Source organism: Arvicola amphibius, chromosome 6, assembly GCF_903992535.2.
Source record: "Arvicola amphibius chromosome 6, mArvAmp1.2, whole genome shotgun sequence".
Lineage (NCBI taxonomy): Eukaryota > Metazoa > Chordata > Mammalia > Rodentia > Cricetidae > Arvicola > Arvicola amphibius.
Genome location: NC_052052.2, coordinates 4,062,318 through 4,085,811, shown reverse-complemented (window position 1 = coordinate 4,085,811; position 23,494 = coordinate 4,062,318). Strand labels below are relative to the sequence as shown.

At 50.3% G+C, this 23,494-nt stretch overlaps 1 protein-coding gene across 1 annotated transcript in view; it reads left to right on the top strand.

The window, feature by feature from the left end:
* Window positions 1–13,230: 13,230 nt before the first annotated feature.
* Acot7 (acyl-CoA thioesterase 7) overlaps window positions 13,231–23,494 on the top strand; it is a 65,063-nt gene continuing 54,799 nt past the window's right edge. Inside the window, 2 exon segments of the mRNA XM_042055246.1 lie at window positions 13,231–13,721; window positions 16,975–17,092. Of these exon segments, the coding sequence (XP_041911180.1) occupies window positions 13,348–13,721; window positions 16,975–17,092 (492 nt within the window). The 5' untranslated portion in view covers window positions 13,231–13,347.

Genomic DNA, 23,494 nt, shown 5'->3' with positions numbered 1-23,494 from the left:
GTGAAGTACTGTCCCACTGCAGGTCTGATTGGCACTCCCTGGATGATTCAGGTTTTTCTTTGCTTTCTTATTCCAAGACAGGGTTACACGGTTTCTCTGTAACAGCCCTGGCTGGGAACTTGCTTTTTTTTGTCTTTTTGTTTTTCCTGACAATGTTTTTTTAGCCCTGACTGTCCTGAAAGTAGCTCTGTACATCATGCTGGCCTCAAACTCAACAGAGATCTGCCTGCCTCTGCATCCAAGTGCTGGGATTAAAGCTGTGTGCCACTACACTTGGCTTCTTTTTCTTTTTAAGGATTTATTATTTTTTAATGTATGTATATTATGTGTGTAGGTCATGTGTGTAGCTGCCCTCAGAGGCCAAAAGAGGGTGTTGGGTCTTTTGGAGCTGGAGTAATAGGAGGATGTGACCGTCTGTGGGTGCTGGGAATTGAACTTGGGTCCTCTGGAAGAGCAGCAAGCATTTTTAACCAATGAGCCAGCTGTTTACCACACTTCCTCTGACTCCTCCCCACCCTTTGAGAGATGATGTCACTATTTAGCTGGGTTGTCCAGGAATGAGCTCTGTGGACCGGACTGGCCTTGAAGTCACAGAGCTCCATCTAAGGCATGCGTCACTGCACTCAGCCTTCTTTTGACTTTCTGGGGACAGAGTCTGATATCAAGACTAGCCTCAGACTCGATTCTAGTGGAAGCTGGCAGTGAACTCTGACCTTTCCGCCTCCACTTCCTGAGTAGCTGGGGTTGCAGGTGTGCGCCACCACACCTGATCTTGGCCTGCTTTCTGGTAGGCTTGTTTTTTTATTAGTTGAGTTCATAAAAGTTCTTTATACATTTTAATACAATTTTCCTTCTCAGATATTTTTCCTAGCTGCCAAAAATTTGTTAAAGTTCAGATAAGATCACATTTATGAACGTAACTATTTCAGAGTGTGGAATTCAGTGCTGTTTAGTTCTATCCATACCACATTGTCTCCAGAGAAACTCTAGTCCAGCCCCATCAAACTGCCCCCCCAGTCTCTGGCAGCCCCCCTTCTATGGTAGCGAAGGTAGAACTTTCTGAATCTGACTGCTCTGGGGCTCCGGGTGAGTTGTACAGTGTCTCGTGATAGTGTATTCATTAGTACAGGGCCTTGCTCATTCGCGTGGTTGGATGTGTCCTTCCTTCCTTCCTTCCTTCCTTCCTTCCTTTTTCCCTTTTGTTTGTTTGTATGATATATGGTCTCATGTAAACCAGCCCACCTTGAGCTTTTCCATTTTATTTATATGTATGGGTGTTTTGCCTGTATGTGTATTTGTGCACCATGTATGTGCAGTGCCCTAGGAGGCCAGAAGAAGGTGTCCCATCCCCTAGCACTGGAGTTGCCGACTGCTTGAGCTGCCATGTGGGTGCTGGGAATGAAATGTGAGTCCTCTGTAAAAACAACCAGTGCTCCTTACCCACTGAACCATGTCTCCTGTTGTCAGACTTGGTGCCTGGTTTATGCAGGGCTTAGAATCAAACCCAGGGTCTCATGCTTTGTGGGCAAGTGTCACCTCTAGAGGTGGTGGGACCTGGGAGAATGAAGCGGAGAGATGAGATGGGTGCTTTATTCAGAGCCTCTGACAGTTTATACGCCGAGGGTTGAGGGTCACATGAGTAAAAGTCTCTGAATTCAAGCTGTATACAATCACAAAGATTAGCCACTCATGGCAAAAACGTGTTTTTCCATAGAGCCATGGAAAGGACAGGTTAAACATTTAACTGAATGACAGCAGCAAGCAATGATGTGTTCTCTGAAGTGAACTCACTTCTGTCCACTCCACCTGGGAGAGTGTGAAAACACATTCAAAGAACAGTTCCATGTTTGAAGAAACTGAGGTCACGACACTCTTGATCTCTTGGAGTGCTCTCGCAGTACCCAGAATTGTCTCTCATGGCTTTGCTCCTGGGCTGTGTGCCGACAGGTGAGGACTCTGCCCACGGTGCTGTGTCCTCGGCCTCTTTCTTCCCTTTTAAAGGCAGGGTAATGTTCCTCATGTGGACAGCACATGCTTCCTGTTTACATGCCTGATGGTGGTTCGTGAGCAGGTCCCCTGTGCTGACTGTGACATAATGCTGCTGTGAGCATGACCCATTGGGATAGCTCTTTTGATTGTTCCAACTGGACATACTCCCGGAAATGGTTCACGAGATGATAGGATAATTGGCTCTAGTTCTAATTTTTTACGGAGCACACCAGGTCCCAACCCCAAACCAGCACACTTGTTATTTTCTGTTGTTTTTAGTGGGACAAACCACTATCATGCTGTGTCACCTAGCTGGTCCTCGACCTTACTGTGTCCGTCTCTCCTCTTGAGACAGTGTCTCATTGTGTATTCAGACCCTACCCTGTACAGGCCTCCTCGGCTTTGTGAATATTGGGTGTTAAGGTGCTTCATGCCCGGCTTGCTTATTAATTTGTTTATTTATTTTTAATCTATTTTTTTATATCTGTAAGACTTATCGCAGCTTTCCAGGAGGTAGAAAAGTTAACTGTTTCAATAAGAAAGTCTTGGTCATCCCAGGAGCTAGCGGATAGGGCGCTGCCTTCCTTGGTCATTCCAGGAGCTAGCGGATGGCCTCAGGGTAGGGCGCAGCCTTCCGTGGTCATCCCAGGAGCTAGCGGATGGCCTCAGGGTAGGGTGCAGCCTTCCGTGGTGTAGGTGTCACAAAGTTCACTCTGCAGCCTCCATTCCTGAGCAGTCACCAAGCTGAGTGAGAAGCTGCGGGAGACACCCTGGGTGGGCGGAGTCTTCAGTTTCACTTGGCGGAGCCATCTTGCTCTTCATTCTCTGACCCTCTGGTGTCCTCAAACACCTGGGAAGCAAGGAAGAGGGCTTGGGTAGCCATCTACCACACAGGCTTTTGGGTTCTCCCTCTAGTGGAGGTACCTGTTGGCGGGTGTCAATTCTTCTCCACAGGCCACCTCTCCGTGTGTCCCTTGACAGTCAGAGTGAGACGGGGTGACCTCATATTTGACACTCAAAGTGAGATGGGGGTGACTTCATATTTGGGATTGTTTGGGGCACTCTAGCCTGCTGCCTTGCCCATGGTGCATCCCTGTAGATATATAAGTATCCTCATAATTGTAGATATGTAAGTATAAATATCTCCCATCTGGGACCGCTCTCCTAAGTAGCCTCGGCTTGCCTGGAATTTGCTTTGTAGACCAGTCTGACTTCGATCGTTCTGCCTGTGCTTCCCAGTTGCTAGGATTGCAGGTATGTACCACTATGTCCAACTCTTCTGGGGGCCATGTGCCAGCATGGTGTCTGTTAGTGCAAGGCTGCAGTGTTCTCAGTGATGTCCTTCCTGGGGGTCACGAGGCACAGAGGGCTTGGGATGGGACCAAGTCTCAGTCTCCATCCCATAATTGTACTTACTGAAATGGACTGAACTCTGAGAGTGCACCCAGGGTCAGTGTGTCAATCCGAAACCAAAGGCAGCTGCCAAGAGCATAGGCTCCTGTGAAGGGACAGTGGGGGTGGAGTTGGCACTTGTTCAAACTACTTTATGGAGGCATAATTTGTGTATTTCAACCCACTTAATGTATTTGCTCAACTTTGATCTATATGCAAACATGCCTGCAAGGCCAGGCCATGGTCAAGATAAGGGACAGGCCATCACCCTTGGGAGTTTCCTCCTGTTAAGTTTTATTTCTCCCTGCCTGTGGTGGTTTGAGTAGGCATAATCCCCATGGGCTCATATATTTGAAAGCATGGTCATTGGGAGGGGCGATACTTGAGAGGGATTAGAAGGTGTGGCCTTGTTGGAGGAAGTGTGTCACTGGGAGTGGGCTTTGGGGTTTCAGAAGCCTAAGCCAGGTCCAGTGGCTCACCTCTCTCTTCCTGCTACCCTTAGATGCAGATGTAGGACTGTCATGGTGCTTCTCTAGTACCATGTCTGCCTGTGTGCTGCCACACTTCCTACCAGGGCAATAGTAGGCTAAGCCTCTGAAACTGTTAAGCAAGCTCCAGTTAAATACTTTCTTTTCTAAGAGTTGCCGTGGTCATGGCGTCTCTTCACAGCAACAGAACACTGACTGAGACACTACCCTCTTGCCTTCCCACCTTCAGGCACCTGCTTGACTGGCTTTTAGTGTTGTGGTTTTCGTTTCCCTAGAATTTTATAAAAATGGAGTTTGAGCAATGACTTTGGTGATGCATGTCTAACACAGGCAGCAGTGTTGCAAATTCAGAACTAGCCTGAACTACACAGTAAGGACTGTCTCAATAACCAAGAACATGGGGCTCAGCAGTTAGGAGCCCTACTGCCCTTGCAGAGGATCCAGGTTTGGTTCCCAGAACCCACATGGGACACCTGGCAACCACCTGAAACTCCTGCCCTCTTTTGGCCTTCACAGATACCTGCACACATGTGGTAGGCGCGCGCACACACACACACACACACACACACACACACACACACACACACCCCTAGCATGTGCAGGGTATGAATGGATTCTTAGGGGGCTTAGGCTGTTGTATAGAAGACTGATGTGAATACTTGATCACAGGCCTCACTGGTGCCTGTGGGTGATTGTAGGGACAGGCACGCTGCAGGTGGATGTAGGCTGGTGTGCTCAGCATTGGTCCTTGAATAATACACATGCTCTCCGGACTGGATCTGCTCCTTATACAGTCATTCAGGGTTCCCTCAACTCCCCACAGCCTTGCTGGCTCTAAGCTTATTTCTGTACGTGCTTAGAGCAAATGAATACATTCAGATATCTCTGCAAAAACAGAAGAATTAAATGTTAGTGCCTGGGATCCTTAGATGCCAGGTTTAGTGAAGTTTCCCACAAAGACTTACTCGTTATATAAGCTTCAGGGCTCATCTCCATCTTCAGGTCAAGCTACTGAGGTTTTTACTTCTTTGCTTAAGTGTCCATGAAATAGCTGGGGTGAGACAGTGATGTTGGAGATCCCAACCCTGGTGTTGGGTGTTCCCCTCTTTGGACGGCTGTAAGAAGGTGCAGAGAGGTGATTGTCTCAGGCTGTAGTTCCATTTTCCAAGTCTTCAATTTCCTCACTGTTTTCTTTAACCCTTCAAGCAATAGTTGGAATTTTCTGGGTTAGCTTATTGCGTTCGTATGAGTCTGCGACTTCCTGCCACCCTGCACTCAGCTTTCAGTCTCATAATGAGCTGTGCTGTCCACATGGTGATCTCACATCAGCTAGTGTTTGTTTTGGAACTCAGATTCAGAACTGAGCCCACACTTCACTGGGTGGAAAAGTACTGGGGAAACTGGTCACGCTAGCAGAGGACCTGGTGACTGTGTCAAAGTGGCTTCTTTCTGGTGTCAGTGTGTGTGTGTGTGTGTGTGTGTGGGGTTCTTTCTACTTCTTACTGAGACAGGGTTTCTGGAGGCTCAAGGACACAGGTTCAGGGGTATTAGCCCATTGTTGTCAGGAGGGCGGAGCAAAAGAGTTACGCCACCGTGGTCAGGAAGCCTGAAGCACAGGTTCTAAGAGATCATTTTATTTACTTATAGTTAGGATAATGAATAACCGGTTTTATTATTAGTTCTTCCTTTTCCTTCTTGGTTTATATATATATATATATAATATATTTATATATATTATATATATATATATATATATATATATATATATATATATATATATGTCTGTGCACCATGTACATGTCTGGTGTCCATGAAGTTGAAAAGAGGGAGTCAGATCCTGTAGTGTGGGGTTGCAGGCTGGCTTCCCGCCGCCCTGCTCCCCCATGCTTAGCTTTACACGCGAAATATCAACACACAAACTGTATTCATTTAAACACTGCCTGGTTCATTAGTTCCAGCCTCTTACTCACATCTTGACTAACCCATATTGAATAATCTGTGTAATACCACAAAGTGGTGTCTTACCAGGAAAGATTCAGCACGCCTGACCTGGTGGCTGGCTTCATGGCATCTGGTGGTAGAGGCAGGGCAATTGTCTGAGCCATCTACCTCACTTCCTTCTTCCTGTTCTGTCTACTCCACCCACCTATTTTCTAACCTATTAGGCCAAGCAGTTTTCTTTATTAATTAACCAATGAAATCAACAGATTGATAGAAGACCCGCCTCCATCAAGATCCCCTGGGACTGGAGTTCCAGACAGTTGTAAGACATCATGCAGATGCTGGGAACCAAATCTGGGTCCTTTGGGAGAGCAATAAGTGCCTTAATCTCTGAGCCAAAACTAGCCCATCAATATGACATTTAATACACTTGTGTCATTGTCTTTTGTTGACATTTGCATACCCATCATCTTTCTGTCCCCACCCTTCTGTCCTCTTCCTTCCTTTCCACAAATAGTTCTCTTCTGTTTTCATGTGTGTGTGCGTGCAAGTGCATGTGCCACATGCACGCACACACACTCACATACACACGCACACACTCACACAATACACACGTACACAAGCACACACGTGCACACATGCACACTCAAACACATGCACGCACGCACACACAATCACACATACAATGCATGCATGCATGCACACACGCACACACACACACACACACACACACACACACTCACATTCAACTTTTTCGAGATATCTTTTTTTTTTTTTTTTTTTTTGGTTTTTCGAGACAGGGTTTCTCTGCAGCTTTTTTTTAGAGCCTGTCCTGGAACTAGCTCTTGTAGACCAGGCTGGCCTCGAACTCACAGAGATCCACCTGCCTCTGCCTCCCGAGTGCTGGGATTAAAGGCGTGCGCCACCACCGCCCGGCCCATGTGGCTTTCTATATCCGATTGGCTATTTATAATTTCTTGAGATAAAACTTGCAAACCATAAAGTTTACCCCTTAGGCTATACATGCTGTCCCTAATGTTTAGTGAACTCAGATAGTGCCCAACCTGTGTTCCTGGGCACTTTCATCAGCCACAGAATTGCACCTGTGCTCTACACAGGTTCCTCCATTCCCCCACCCAGGCCCTGGCAGCCGTCGTCGGTCTACCATCTGCCTTCTTCTACTCTATTCTTTGTGGTTTCGATGAGTGTTTAGTACTGAGTCCACAGCCCTTTGCTTCTCGGAGAAAGACTGACAGTGTCGCCGTCAGCCCCAGTCACAGCCTTCCTGCCTCAGCTCTGAGTGCACAGGTGGACCACCACTCTCTCTGCTTCTGATACTGTTGGTGTGTAGGCCCCTCAGTCCTTTTTAAAAAGTTAATTTGTTTATTCTTGTTCGTGTGTATGTGTGGTGTGTGCATGTGTGTGTACATGTCTGTGCAGGTGTATGTGCCTGTGCTTATGTGTGGAGCCCCAAGTTCCTGTGAGGTGTTTCCCTCCATTATTCTCCACTGGTTTCTTGTTTTGTTGGACAGGGTCTACCTCTCCACTGGAACTTCCTGATTTGGCTAGACTGGCATGTTCTGCAAATGCCTTGAGGTCTTCCTGCCTGCACCTCCCAGCTCTGGGATTACAACACTATTGAGCCTGGCTTTTATGTGGATGCTGAGAATACAAGCTCAGGTCCTCTGAGTCATCTGTCGATCTCCCCACCAATCCTCTTTAGGGTCAAATGATGCTCCGTTTGTGGACTTAGGAGTGATGGACATGAGGGTTGTTTCCATCTTTTGGTACATGAGTGGGGCCGCGGTGAAGGCTCCCAGACGTCTGGTTTTGTCACATAGGTGACTTCTGGTTGACTTAGTAGGCAGAAGCATCAGCTCTGACTGTTCTTTTTTGGAATTATTTATTCATGTGGCTGAACCTGGGCTGTCATCCTCTGTCATGCTCAGTCACCGTTACTGTGGAGGCCTAGTAGGTGCCTTACTGCTTGGGGTGGGTAGTGTGCCTGATATAGCTGGGGCCAGGCATGGGAGAAGCGGGGGTTGCTTAGGGAGGAAGCAATGCCTACCTGGAGGGAGGGGGCAAGTCCAAAGGGCACAGCACTGGGTGCCAGGGCTGCTCCCCTACTTGCTTTTGACTGCAGCTTCTGGAGGGAGCAGAGACGGAAGAACATGTTCCTTCTGCAGCGAGCCTTGTCTCTCCAAGTCCGCAGAAAGGGAGTCACCCAGGCCTGCCTCAGGGAGAAGGTCAAACAGTGAGTTAGGACCTGGGAGGACCTGGGAGGAACTGGGAGGAACTGGGGTTCCCCAAGTAGGAGAAGTATGTTGAGACCTGCCTTGATACTTGGGTGGTCGGAGCTGTGGTGTCCAGCTCTGGGTCCTAGGATGCTTTGGTGTCCTTGGGGTGCTTTCTTCTGACTTGAAGGTAAGAAATAGACTGGAACAGCGAGGCTCTGGAGCCTTGTGGTGTCTGGTGCTTGCAGGCATGATGCCTGCTCCCAGGTCTTTCTGAAGCAATACTCTGTCTCTTGGTCCAGGAGAGGGAGTGGGGGTAGGGAATGCCTATCCTGGCCAGGAGATCTTTGACTGACCCAGGGAACCCCATCTTGCCTAGTGTACAAGGCATGGGGTAAAGATGGGAGAGATGCGCTTGGTCCTGTCTTGTAGTGTGACTGTTTAGTACTGAGTCCACAGCCCTTTGCTTCTCGGAGAAAGACAGTGTCGCCGTCAGCCCCAGTCACAGCCTTCCTGCCTCAGCTCTGAGTGCACAGGTGGACCACCACTCTCTCTGCTTCTGATACTGTTGGTGTGTAGGCCCCTCAGTCCTTTTTAAAAAGTTAATTTGTTTATTCTTGTTCGTGTGTATGTGTGGTGTGTGCATCTGACACGATCATGTTGATTTGCCTGGATAGGCTGCAGTCAGGTCTGGCACATCCCAAGCCTGCCCACTGTGCTCTCTGCAAATGAAGGCGTTTCTCCTCAGGATAAAGTACCTCTGGGCAATCAAAGACCCAGGTTCTGCTTCCCAGGGGTGGGGGAAGGCCCTGAGGTCTCCACAGAGTTGGTCTCTGACTTAGAGCTCTGAGGGCTGTGGCCTCTGGCTTCCCTCTGGGGAGAAGTTTGGTGTAGTTTGGGGAAACTTGTTTAGAACCATCTGTCCCCAGCTTCTAGGTGTGCACTAGCCCTAGGCTGTCAGACCAGGAAGGGAGGGCCAGGGAGTCCAGGGGGCAGGGCTGCACACCCTCTCCTTGGGGCCTAGCTCTTGTGGTGATCAGGGGAACAGGGTTACTACCCTCCTTCAGGGAGGCTGGCTTATAGAGGTACCTGTAATAATTTGCCTTGGTTGCTTTTATCAGATAGTCACCTAATTAGGAAGTCCCTCAGGGCTGGGCCTGTCAGGAGAGGAAGCTGGAAGCAGGTCCTTTGATGGGCCTGGCTGCTGCTTTTTGTCTGCTAGGCTTTCTGGCCTCAATCCCTGTGACCGTATATATATATACACGCAAGGCCTGGGCCAGGTCAAGATGCTCTTTCTGGAAGGACACCGAATAACCTACAGTTGGCTGTGTCCACTGCATAAGCCTGTTAGCCCTGTAGCTTAGTTTCCATTTCAGTACTGCCTGCAGGTTTATGGGGAGCAGTGCTGTGGAGGGTGCTTTGGGAGTCGTGTGAAGTCTGGTCCCTCCCCAGGGACCAGCCAGTGCACTTGTCCCTGGCCACTGTGGCTTTTGACTTTGCTAATGAATGGTGGGAAGTGGGCGTGGTGAGAAGAACTGGCACTGGGGACCCTCGGGGTAGCTGGTAGCTCTAGAGCTGTCCTGTCTGAGGAGTGGTAGGAGCAGACTGTGAGGCCCAGACAGTTCCCATGATCATGTGAGGTCCTGCTGCTAGAGTCAGATCTGAGATTCAGTGGGATGCAGGCTTAGATTAGGCAGGCTCCTTGCCCATCAGCCTTTCGGCAAGTCTAGATGGCTGGCAATAGCTTCTGCTGCGGCTCTTCCTGTCTGAGCAGGGCTCCAGACGGCATACTGAGTACTGCTCAGTGGGGACACCTCGGCTTTCCGCTCCTCTGGTGTAGTTGCCAGAAAGGGCTGCAGAGTTGCTTCTTCTGTAATGATCGGTAAAACAGTTTCCATGACAACTGGCTTCGGTTACTACAGCCTCTTCCTGTTTAGATTAAGCAGTTCAGGAAGTCAGCACCATAGTCCCTGAAGCCTGGTCTGTCAGTGGTTTGTTGAGATGGGATTGGTCCAGGCAGGCCTTGCCCACTTCTAAGGATGAGTGGCTCTAGCTACCATTATCCTTGCTTCCTCCTCTTCTTATTCCCTCCTCCCATTCTTTTTTGTTTTTTGTTTTTTTTTTTTTTTTGTTTTGTTTTTTGTTTTGTTTTTGAGACAGGCTTTTTTTCTATGTAACCTTCCTGGAACTCACTTTGTAGACCAGGCTGGCCTCAAAACTCATAGAGATCCACCTGCCTCTGTCTCCCAAATGCTAGGTGGGATTAAAGGTATACACCATCATTTTTCTTCTTCTCTGAGCTTGTTTGGAGGTTGTAGCAGGGGAGTGCAGCTACTCATATACCCTTGACTGAAGATAAACCCTCCTATATACAAGGAAGATCATCCTCTTCCATCAAGAGCACTGAGTGCACAGCTTTGGGGCGGATGCACATGAAGCAGTGAGGGAGGAAGAGGACACTTACTTAGCCAGCCAGATCAGCCAAATCAGCCATTGTGATGGGGTGACAGATGTCACAGCCAAATTGCCTTTGTATCCTGTTTTTGTTTTTGAGACAGGGTCTCACTTTATAGCTTTGAATGGCTTGGATTCTCTTTGTAGATCAGGCTGGTCTCGAACTCAAAGAGATCTGCCTGCTTCTGCCTCCTGAATGCTGGGACTAAAGGTGTCTTTCATGAGGGCTTTCTTGACCCCTTTCTGAGTCCCAGTCTGGGGAGCCCTAGTTTCATGGTTTCCTAGCCCAGCAGGTACTGTTTATCACACAGCTCTATCCAGTGCCAGATTGAATATGTGGGGGACACTTGGATGTAGCTCCTGTGCCAGGCAGCCTGGGTAGCCTCGTGTAGCCAGGGAGGCCATCAGGAATACCCTGGTCCTGTGTCTACTCACTGTTAGGAATTTTTCCTCATGCGAGCTCTCTGCCAATGCAAAATCCCAATCAAGCCAAATTAAGAAATATCCAGGTTTAATGGGATTCTTGGCGCTCTCGGGTGGGTGGCCCCAGGGGCAACCAGGAGGTCACTAATGCCACCACCAGGAGGAAGGAAAAAGGGACCATGTGATCCTTTTTTGGGAGTTCACTTAGATATTCTGTGGGAGTGGTCCTGCTCCCTGTCCCTGATCTGGCATCCTGGGATTTGGAGTCCAGACCAATACAACTCTCAGGCCTGGCGGCTGGGGGCTACGCTCCCTACTTAACACTCACCCTAGACATTAGGAGGCACCCAAAGCTGAGACAGGAAGGGAGAGGACGGGAAGTCAGCACAAGACACCCAAAGACCAAGTTCTCAGTACAAAGGAGATTGACTTGCCCCAGAGGGACAGAGGTCAGGGAATAAGAGACAAAGACAGGAGACAGAGAATAAGGGAGAAGGAAAAATAATAAACAAGAGATAAGGGGAAGAGATATTTGCCCCAGAGGGACAAAGGACTGCCTCTGGATAGAGCGGAGACAGACTTGACCCACAGGAAAAAGGCAGTTTATGAAGGGAAAAGGGAGACCCTGTGTTAGGATGAGTTGGTTAATTTTGATTGGGCATGTTAATTAGGGTCGCCACAAGGAGATTTTTGATTACTGGACTTCAGTATTTTGATAGCTGGACCTTGGTAGCCAGCCTCAGGTGGAGGAAGTGGCCAAATAAATAGCCAGCTTTAGGAATGTAATCTAATGGTTTTTAGCAAGGCAGAGGGAATGGGGGAGAAGGGCAAAATGCAAAACCTGTGGCGCCATGTTTGAGATGTTAGTGCCTGCATTTGCCATGCTCTGGCCTGCTAGAGCCCTTCAGGAAGTCTAGCCCTGGTGACCTGGCTCTGGATGGAGTCAGAATGTTCCCCATTTGGAGCCTCTGGGGTTGTGGCTGGTCTCTAGTCCCAGCCTCACCCTGCTCCCTGTTAGGAATTTTTCCTAATGTGAGCTCTCTACCCACGCAAAAATCCCATTCGAGCCAAATCATGACAAGCCAAATTAAGAAATATCCAGGTTTAATGGTATTCCTGCACTCGTGGGTGGCCCCTAGAGGGAACCGGGAGGCTGTGAACATGACCACTGGACCACTGGCGGGAGAGGAAAGAGACCACACATTTCTCCTTTGGGATCTCACTTAAATACCCTGTGGGAGTGGTCCTGACCCCTCCCTGGAGGGATCTTGGCATGCTGGGATTTGAAGTCCAGACCAATACAACTCTCAGGCCTGGTGACTGGGATGGATGTGAGGGGCTGGGGGCTGCGCTCGCAACTTAACACTCCCTCTCTTTCTCACCTGCCTGTGTCAGACTGTCTTGTTGACGTTGTGGGTGCTGGTCTGTGGGCCACACATGGAGTCTTTGGTCATTTCCCTGCCCCAAGCATGTATGAGGTCGGGAGTCTGGGAAAGGTTGTTGGCTCTTTCCCCTTCTGCTGTGGAGCCTAGAATACCCTTAGAACCTTTTCTTGCTGTAGACAGTTCTCCTACCCCTGCCCACTTCTGGGGTTTGTAGTTTTGTGGCCATGTGGGAACACACACCCTCTCCTTGTTCTCTGGGCACCTGCTGAGACCCAGGGAGCTTCTGACCTGTCTGTGCTGGAGCTAGTATGACTCAGCCCTGCCCACACCCCTGCAATAGGCTCAAGGGTCCTTCCTGTCCTTGTCTTTGGGTGGGACCACGTCTTAGTCCTTTAGGTTTTCTCTGTTGAGTGGAGGGAGCCGGCACACCCCTCCCCTAGTTGTCATGGTTTCCACACAGCAGTGGTTTAATTTTAGCACTGACATTTCCAAGGCGGATTTAGAGATACTGGCCGCAGTCTCAGTGGGCTGCGGGAGGAGGAGACAGAGGTCATCCCCCCCCTCCCAAGCAGCTGCCAAAACGGGGTGTGGGGCCTCTGAATGGCTCACTAGTGCCACACACTGTTGCCTCAGTGGAAGAAGGAAAGGCGTCTGAAGGGGATAGGATGGATTTGGGGGTGTGGCCCTGCTACGGGAGTGACTTAGAGCAGCCGAAATGTCAGATCCAGGAGTCAGAGTCTTTCCTGCCTCGTGGTTTCTGCTGGCTTCCAGGGATCTCCGGCGTTTCCTGGCTGTAGCCGAGGCATGCTAGTCTCTTACTCTCTCTGCAGTGGCTTTTCTCTGTGTCTCATAATTTCCCTGTTCCTATAAGGGCATTAGAGCCCGTTTTGGATGTGAACCTTAAAATACTCATGCGTTGAAAGCCTGGTTCCTGATGCAAGAGGTGCGGCTTTGAGGAAGTGGCAGGCTTTCTGAGGGCTCTGCCCTCATCAGTGAGTTAGTTCATGGGTGGATTTGGAACTGGAATAAAAGTGTGTGTGCATGCGGGAGCGCGTGTTGGGGGGGCATGTGGAGCAGCAAGTCACTGGTTGTATAACTTTGAAGAGTCCCCCCTACCTCGTCTTCTCTCCACTTTCCAGACCACAGCGGTTGACATATAGGAAGGGAAGATTGGGTCTGGCTCCTGGTTTCCTTCAGTCCATGGTGGTGGGGAAAGCAAAGGCGTGGCAGGGCAGGCAAAGGTTCATATCATGGTTGCCTAAGAAGCAGAGAGTGAGGCAGGAACTGGGCCTACCCCTGCTTCTGCCAAGGCTCTGCACCCCACTCTCAGAATCTCTCCAGCTAGTGCTCCCAGCTGGGGAACAAGTGTCTAAAGCATGGGCCTGTGGAGGAGGACATTTCACCCCCTGTAACAGGTGAGCCTCTGCTGTCCCTCCGTCCCCATGCTGCTCTGCTGCGGGCTCTAGGGCCGAAATCCATCTGCCCTGCTTTTAGATTGCTCCAGGTCTTTGTCACGAAGTCTGGCTACAAGCAGTGTGGGTTAATTAACATCTGCAAATCAGCCACTTTCCTAATTGTTGGGTGAGGCTTGGTCCTAGAAATAAACCAGGTTCAACCCAGGTTATGGGTTCCATGCAGGGCTCTGGGCTGGGCTCTACCTTGGAAAGATCCCAAGGAGTTTGGGGCCAGGTACCATCAGAACAGGTGTGGCCAGAATGCCTGCTGTGAGGCTGTGGCTTAGAATGGCTTCTTGGCTGGAGAGGTGGCTCAGCGATTAAGAGCACTGACTGCTCTTTCAGAGGACCTGGGTTCAATTCCCAGCACCCACATCACAGCTCACAACTGTCTGTAACTCCAGTTTCAGAGGATCTGACAACCTCACACTGACACACACAGACAAAACACCAATATACATAAAATAAAAATAAATAATTCATAAAAAAGAATGGCTACCCCAGCACTCTGGAGTCAGAGGCAGGTATATCTCTTGAGTTCAAGGCCAGCCTGGTCTACAGAGTGAAGAGCTACACAGAGAAACCCTATCTTGAAAAACAAACAAAAACCAAAAACTACAGAAAAGAATGGCTCCCTGACCTCGGTCCTTCTCCCTTATTCTGATGCTTGCGTTTGCTTTAGAACAGCATTCCCTGCCTCACATATGCTCCCTGGACTGCATGGACTGCATGGGTATCTGCAGTCCCACGGGCAGATATGGGCTGCACCCTGAGAATACACCTGCAGGGTGCTGCAGGAATGGGTGGGCCTGGCCAGTCTGTGAGTGCGGAGGAGATGGCCAAGTAGACTATTAGGCTGATGGGATGTAAAACTGAAACCCAGTCCCAATCCAGTTGACATCTCCCTTCTCCAGGGGCAGCTGGAGCTTCTAGCTGGTCACTCTCAAATGTGCTTCCAGGTCAGATTGTTCCCACTATTATTCTTTATTCTTTCTGAGACAAGGTCTTGCTATGTTGCCCATGCTAGCCGAAAGGTAATGTTAATCCTCCTGCTTCAGCTTCCTGAGTGCTGGGATTACAGGTGTGAGTCACTATATCTGGCTTTGTACCCATCATTATTTTTTTAAAAAATTATTGTTGAGCGGCTAGAGAAATGACATAGCAGTTGAGAGCATTTGCTGCTCTTCCAGAGGACCTGAGTTCAATTCTGAGCACCTACATTGCATGGCTCATAGCCATCTACAGCATTGCTCTAGGGGATCTGACACCCACTTCTGGCCTTCAGAGGTCCCTGCACACATGTAGCATACACTCATACAGACACATAAACACAACTAAATCCTTAAATTATTGTGTGTGTATACACATCCACGCATAAATAGCTTTAGATGAGCTCTGTGTGTGCAGGTATTTGTGGGGAACTTGTAATAGGTCTGGCTCCCTCCTCTAGCAGTCACCATCTGCCACCACCTCCTCTAGCTAGGGTGGGGGTCGTCACCCCCTTCCCAGGGCTCCCCTTAGCTGTAGTGTTGATTTGTGGTGCTGGTCTGGCAGGCACCTGTAGCTGGTGTGAGTCCCTTCATGTCTGGAAGACATTGCTTTGTCCCAGTCCTCCTCAACCTCTGGTTCTTAGTCTCTACCCTGTCTCTTCCATGATGCTCCTTGAGCCTTGGGGAGAGGGCTGGGATACAGCTGCCCCAGTTTTGGCTGAGCACCCTAGATACTAATTTTTTTGTACTTTATTTGGTAGCTTCTGCGAAAACCACAAATTCTTACAATACTTAAGTGAAGGTTCTAGAAGCTGCCTTCATAGTCTAGGATTCCTTGTGCATTGTTAAACCTCATGTTAGCATTACAGCGTGCAGCCACTCTGCAGCTCCGCACCCCAGTGTCAGGCAGGCTTGGTTGCCATGTGCCGTTTCACTTGGTGAAGGAGTGGCCTTGAAGGTGGGTGGCATCAAGAGTGTTTGCCATTTGCTTCTGGCTCTTTCTTAAAGCTTCCAGCCCTGCTGGCTAAGTATGTGGTGAAGGGAGCAGCACGGCTTAGCATGTGCTGGGTGCCAGCTGTGCACAGTCCCCTGGCTGGGCAGCAGGGCCCTGGCATGTTCCCAGGCTCTTTGTCTACCTGAGCCATCGTTGAGGCATCCCTGCTGTGACATGTCCATTTTACAGGTGAAGAGGTGAAGGAATGATTAATCCAGTTAGTAATTGATTGGCAGCTTGTTCTGGAGTCCCGCCTGCTCAGAACTGGGGCCAGGCCTGATCTCTCAGAGTCCTGACTTGCTCAGACTGCCAGCTGCTGCTGTTAGAAGGCTTGGCATCTCTAGGCCTGAGACTGCTGGTCTGGGACCTCACTCAGTAGGAGTGAGCCGCAGACAGCTTAGACACATAGGCATGCTCCCATTACGTGCTATTAGTGATGTGGATGTCTGGGATGTTGCTAGTGCTGCCAGGGTGGTTTGTGATAGCACCGAACTGGCTTGTTGAGAGCCCTGAGGTTTTGTGCAGCCTCTGAGTGACTGTCTGCTGACAGGAAGTGCAACATCTCTTTTCTGGAAGAATGAGCTAGTGTTTCTATTCTCCCTGACCCTGAGAGCTCCCAGTTCCCAGCCTTGGGTCTTTGGTACCACGTTGCATCCCTTGAGGACAGGCAACCAGTGGACCTGTGAGTATTTAGTCCAGAGGTCTTGAGGCTGTGGCCTATGCCTAATTTTTAGAACAGCTCCAACTACCCTGTCCTCTGGGCCTCCTGATAAGTTCTGCTCTGGGGTTTGCTCCTGGGTTGGCACCCAGCCTGTCTTTGTGCTTGTTTATCTCACCTATAATCAGAGACCCGGCCCATGGTGAATCTGGCACATGCTCTCTGAGGGACTTGTGCAGCTGAGCCACCTCCTTCCTAGTGGTCTTGGAAAAGCTGTTTCTGTCAGTCCTTTCAGACCAGGATAGGAGTCTCCCTATGGCACCTGTGACCTCAGGAAGGGAAGGTCCCCTGCTTGCCTTCTGTTCCTTATAAAGAGGACTATGAAGCCCCCTCCATGCCTGTCAGATTAGCCTTGGTGGACACGCTGTATTGAGGGAGAGCCAAGATGTGTGGGAAGTTCTTGTCCTTCCTGTGGGAGCCAACCAGAGGGTACACTCGCTTCTCTCTCCAGGGGTTAATGTTATAGTAGCGTTCTCTTGAAGAGGCTTACCTCGTTTCTCTTACCTGCTGTAGGATCATGCGGCCAGATGATGCCAACGTGGCTGGCAATGTTCATGGAGGGACCATCCTGAAGATGATTGAGGAGGCGGGGGCCATCATCAGCACCCGGCACTGTAACAGCCAGAATGGGGTAAGTGCCCGGGCCCCTGTTCACATGTGCTACAATTACCCATGAGATTCTGGACTCCACAACGCCATAGCAGTGTGGGGGTCTGGACAGCAGTTCACGGGGAGGCCACATCTGCGGCATATTGCCTTGTCTACTAGGTCCGGGTGTCTGGAGGTTCTGGCACAGTCAACCCTGCTTGGGTCCCAGGGAATAATAAGGTTTGGCCTTGGCCTCAGTGTGGAGGGTGGGACATCAGGGACAAAGTTGCTGAGCGGCTGAAGGGTCTGCTTACTACCTCCATGCTGGGTCCTGTAGGAGCTGTGGCTCGCACGTGGTCTTGTCTTGAGCCTTGCTAGCTCCTTGGTTGTGGTCAGAAATATTGTATGCCTATGTGAATCTACCATTTATTTAAGAGCTGAAGTGTGGGTGACAGGCTGCCCGAGTCCCATTTGTGTCCCTGACTGAACTCTGGTGTTGTGGGCAAATGCTTTGGCTTTCTGGGTTTCAGCTATAGTCTGAGCATTGCTGGCCCTGCATATTGCTGGGCCAGTGTTTGACCTGCTCAGGAGCTGTGCAGTTGGAGGTGACCCTGCATATTGCTGGGCCAGTGTTTGACCTGCTCAGGAGCTGTGCAGTGGGAGGTGACCCTGCATATTGCTGGGGCTACTGTTTTACCTGCTTAGGAGCTGTTCAGTAGAAGGTGACCCTGCAGCTATTTTGGGGTCTGTAGGACAGTCTCTCTGGGTTTAGAACCTTAGGTCTCTATAAGTTGTCATGAGATGAAAGCTGGAAGGACCTGACATTTTTCGGAAGGCTAACCAGGGAGAGAGCATCTCCCTTGACAGCAGCTGCCTGTTGGGATAGGTACAGAGGTGGGCCTGCAGGGGGTCTGCAGTGCATCGCCTCTGTGAGCTGTGGGTCTCAGCTAGAGCCCTGCTGGGCATAGAGGAGGAAGACCCTACCTCATTTAAAGACCCCTCTTTGGGCTGATGTGAACACAGGGTTTATTCAGGACAGGGAATCCCAGAAAGGCCCTGTGTATTTTGACCTGGCAAAGTTGGCACAAGGGACATACTGGCCTGGCTGTGCAGCCTGCCATGACAAGGCTCGGATGCCTTTGTGGCTCCTTGTTTATTGTTCTCACATTGTCCTTTCACACTTGGCATTGAACAAATAAATCTATTGATGCTGTTTAAGCAGGAATGTCCTGGCTGTATGAATGTGTATGAGCCTGTGGAACCTTTTGATAATTCTTCTGTTGTTCACTCTTTGTTCACCAGATCTGCTCTGAGGCAGTTTTTAAGATTTTTAAATAAGAAAAATATGTGTGTGTGTGTTTGTGTATGTGTGTGTGTGTATACATGAGTGCAGGTGCCATGGAAGCCAGAAGAGAGTGTCAGGTGCCCTAGAGCTGGAGTCTTAGGCAGTTGTGAGCTGCCCAGCTGCTGGGAACAGAATTCTGGTCTTGTATAAGATCAGAACATGCACCCAACCATCTATCTCTCCAGCCCCAATATCCTGGGTCTTGTGCCTGCTTAGGCAAGTGAGTGATTCTGATCAGTTATTACTGTTGTAACTTCCCCCCAGGACGGGATTTCTCTGTGTAGCCTTGGCTGTTCTGGAATTCACTCTTGAAGTGCATGCTGTGGTGCTGTGTGTCTGGGAAGGGCAGCTCCACTGTGACCTCATTGTCCTACCTGAAGATAATCTGGAGTGCCTGCCATCCTGGCACCTGCCACCCTGGTACCTACCATCCTGGCACCTGCCATCCTGGTACCTACCATCCTGGCACCTGCCATCCTGGCTAGCCAGCAGCCACCCACGCGGAGGCAGCTGAAGGCTTAGGTCATGGTTAACAGATTGTCAAGGCTGCACCAGACATTTGAACCAGGGTTTTGCTATGTACGCCAGTGTTCCTGGAGTGAGGCTGTTTCTTAGTTTTTTGGTATCATGCCGTTGCATCCTTGGCAGGCCACTGCAGTGCGAGCAGTTTCTCACAGAATGCCTCTGGGTTGCTTGCTTATATTTTCTTTATTATGGTATCCTGATGAGTCTCTCTGGTAGGCTCCAGAAATCCAGGATGGCCTGTGGGCAGCAGAAGCTGATCTCTCACCCGCGAATTGTCTGGGTAAGACCTGCTCCCTAGATCACTGTTGGTGCCGTCTCATGGTTGGGTTCACGTGGGACCTCTGTTTGTCTAAAGAGCACTTACCTTACCTCATTTAAAGGATGTGCCCCTGGCCCCATCACCCCAAGCACTGCCCAAAGCTCCTCTTCCAGTTCTGTCCCTTTGGTGGGTGGAGTTTACACAATGAATTTAGACCAGAGCACAGCATTCAGTCTGGTCAGGGAGCCACCCATGTCACAGCTGGAAGGAGGAGCTTGTGTGTGTAGAACGAACCCTGCCAGCCATTTGGGGTGGCTGTACGGGCCTTGGCGGGGTGGTGGAAGCTGGCTTCCTTCTTTTGGAAGGTGCTGCCCTTAGAGCTTGGTGCATCTGGGTGCCCTCTGGTGGCTGTAGGAAGGAGGTGACAGTCTCAGAGGCCACCCTTTCTGTAGAGAAGCTTCAAGAGAAAAAGACAGTGTGCATGCACCTCAGGAAAGCTTGACAAGAGAATGGACTTGGGAAGAGGAAGCTGCCTGAGCTTGGGGATGAAGGAAGAGGACGACTTGGGAGGACAAGTGGGCAATGATGTCAATAAAAATTGTAGCACTCAGGCTGGACATGGTGGCACATGTCTTTATGACCAGCACTCAGGTGGGTCTCTGTGAGTTCAAGGCCAGCCTGGTCTACATAGTGAGTTCCAGGGTAGCCAAGGCCTTGTTTCCAAAAAAATTTAAAAATGTGGAGTAGCGGGGGGCTGGAGAGATGGCTTAATGGTTAAGAGCACTGGCCGTTTTTCCAGAGGTCCTGAGTTCAATTCCCAGCAACCACATGGTGGCTCACAACCATCTGTCATGAGATCTGGCACCCTCTGCTGGCGGGCGGGCATACATGGAGGCAGAATGTTGTATACATAATAAATAAATAAATAAATCTTTAAAAAAATGTGGAATAGCTATCACCATCCTGGAAGATGTGCTTTGGCTCATGTGACCTTATCTTACCCTAGAGATGTGGTGACATTGTCACTGCTGCTGTCTCTGAGGGTTTGGGCCACTTAAGGAGGCAGGTGGCAAGTCTGGTCCATGGAGCTTGAGTCCCTGCTTCCTCGGGATTCAAATCTGTTTGGATATTGTTGTGTTATGCCTTAGACACCGGACATAGGTGACTCCTAGTCTGAGCACCCTGATTGGCAGTGCCACCTCATGTCCTTGCATAGTTGGGAGAGCCTTTTGGCAGAGTGCCTTTCTGGTCATTGCCCACCTCCTGTGGTGTCTGTACCCAGAATAGTAGCCCAAATCTCTTTAGATGTGACTGGAGCACACCACACAATAGGGCAGCAGGCGCTAGTCCTGGAGTCCAAGCCCAGCCCACACCCAGACCCTCCTTTGCCCCCTACTCCGGAGCTTACTTCCTGTGGCTCTTTCTCCTCGTCTGCCCTGGGTGTGTTCCTGCCTCCAGGCTTTTGTTGTGCTCTCCTCTGGTCTGAGCTGCTCTTCCGTAGATGCCTGCAGGGTTTCTTCCTCTCTGTGGACAGGGCTATTGGGGACCGAGAGGGAGCAGGGGGTGCAGGCTGGACTCTGCTTTCTTTGGACCAGAAGCAAATCAGAAGACTCCTGAGGTCTATCCTGGGGACAGCATAGGGGGAGGTCTGTGTTGTCCTCCTGCCTCACTGAGGAGACTGTCCTTGCTGTCCTTGCCTCCCGCCCCAGGGCCCTTGGTCTGCCTTTGACTGCAGCTCTCCTGACTTCACATGTGGTGCTGGGCCTGCCTCAGGACGACTGTCATTGCTGCTCTGGTCTGCCCCTCCTGACCTCCTTTCTCCCAGCTTGTCACCTGGGTTTCAGTCCAGTGTCCCCTCATCTGACCTTGTCTGTGTGCGTCATCCCACCGGGACTTCTGAGCATCTAACTGTGCTGCCTCATTTGTCATCTTGGCCCCAGGGCAGTGCTCTGACCTGTCCCACTGGAGATGGCCTCCATGATTCAAGGGAGAAGTGACCTTAGTATTCTAGGTAAGCAGCGGAGCGGTTGAGCTTCGAGGCTCCTGCCTCCCAGACCTGGACATGTGCACGAGTTTGTGCTCATGTTTTGTCTGTATTGGGGTCTGTGCTACTCTTCGGCAATGCTGCCTGGCCCTATGCACCGCTTGGTTTGCTAACAGTGCCTGGGTGAATAGGGCCAGGCGGCATTACCAAAGAGTAACACAGACCCCAACACAGACACCAAGGTAGTATTGCCATGCTCAGAGTCATGCCTGCACTCTCCTGGTTCTGGTTAGCCTTTGCCTTTCCAGCTTCTGCCAGTGGGTGGTGCCATAGTCATGAGAATGAACTTGAGGGAAAACTAACTCCTCCTTGATCTTTTTATTTTGCATAAATAGGCAATGTGGCGGGTGGGAGGGCACAAAGCCCTGCAGATCCAAATCGGAAAGTCCAGGGCAGGAAAACATAACACCCCTCTTGAACTTTCTGTTTCCTGCCCAGGCTTAGTTGCCTTGCTGAGATCTGCCTCTGTGTTTGTTGTCTGTAAGATCAGAAGCTCACAGTCTCCAGCCTGTTTGTGTACGAGTTACCCGGGAAAGCGTTGAGCAAGGTTCTTGGTCCCATTTCCAAAGAGGTGGGTTCTAGGAGGGAGGCGTGCTCCTGACTCCTTTCCTCATCTGCCAGGGCCAGTGAGTTCTCAGGCAGATGGGAGAGCTGTCTATGTACTGGGGTAGAGACAGACTCAGCAGGCGAGGAGCACCTGCTGTGCAAACGGGGACCAGAGTTTAGATCCCCAGCTTCCGTGTTAAAACTGGCCCTGGCCGAATTTGCCTCTGATTCCCGTGCTGGCAGGGGTGCTGAGTCGGAATGCTGAGGTTTGCTGGCTGCCAGTTTACTCAAAAAACTGTGGTGGCGCAGGCCTCTAATCCCAGAGGCAGGCAGATTTCTGTGAGTTCAAAGCCAGCCTGTTCTACAAAGCGAGTTCCAGGACAGGCTCCAAAGCTACAGAGAAGCCCTGTCTTGGGAGAAACAAAACAAGCAAACAGCGAGTTCAGGTCCAGTGAGAATTCCTGTCTTGAGGCAGAAGATGGAGAACTGTGCGCTGCTACAGGGCTTGGATATCGAACCCTGACTGGGGCAGCAGGGGAATGAAGAAAGAACACAGACACAGGGTCAGGTGGGGACATGCGCACTCTGATGGAAGGCACCTAACCACACCCAGCTCATTAGGTGCAGCACAGGAGAGGGCCTAGATAGTCTCTAGGAGGTCTCCGTGGGGGAGCAAACATCTTGGAGAGGAGGGAGCTAAGCTGCAAGTCCTTGCGGGCACCGATGACTCTCACACTGGACTCTGGAGGGAAGCTTTGCCATCCCTCCTGATCCTTGGCAGGCTTTGCCACTCTTGTAAGGCTGAAGAGTTGGAGCCCTCAACATGGCTGTACCCATGTCAACACAACATATTCTCTGCGGTCTTTAGTCCTTCAGGGGCTCCTCCGTTCCCTATAGTGGAGGCTGATAGAGGACTCCTGATGCCTCCCTCTGGCCTCCCTATGTGTGCACACCTTCACACATGTGTGAGCACATGCATAAATCATATGCACACATGGAGGATACAACAAAGGCTGGAACTGTTACCTGCCTGCTGTGCAGTCACAGGCAGCTGCCCTTCTATCTTGGTTCTTGTCAAGGGCTACTATGAGGCTTGGCTGAGAACTGACACCAGGGCTGCTTATGTCCTCGTCAGTCCAGTTGCTGCCCAGGTGCTTGGTCAGTGGAGGGTCCCAAAGTGCCGAGTGCTCCTGTGGGAAATGATGGCTCACAGTGCCACTGCGAGGCACCAGACAGACCATCTTGTCATTGTCTTGGTAGGGATGGAAGAGAGGCTGATTGAGTAAGGGCGCCCTGAGGTCCTGTGGCCATGTGGGTCACTGCTAGCCTTCTAAAAAGGCCTTTGTGATTGTGTATCAGAACCCTGACTCCTAAAGTGCAGATGACGTTGGATGGGCAAGGTTGTCCACTATAGTTATTGCTTATGCCACAGCTGAAGCTGGCACGTGTCTAACAAAAGATGGGGTTCCTATTCTGTCTGATCATGAGAGCAGCTGTGCAGTGGGAGCCTAGGAACAGGTTAAGGAGGTTCATACTGCTATGGTCTCAGTGTCCTGAAAGGGGAGGGTTGTGGAAGGGAGCGCTCTTCAGGTGGTGGGTCTTCAGCTTGTGTGAGGGGCTCAGCGCCCCATTGATTTATTTACTTATTCTTTGTGAGACCAGGTCTTGTTTTGTACTCTAAATTCACAGTGTAGCCCAAGCTTCTCTTGCAGCCCTCCACTTCCTG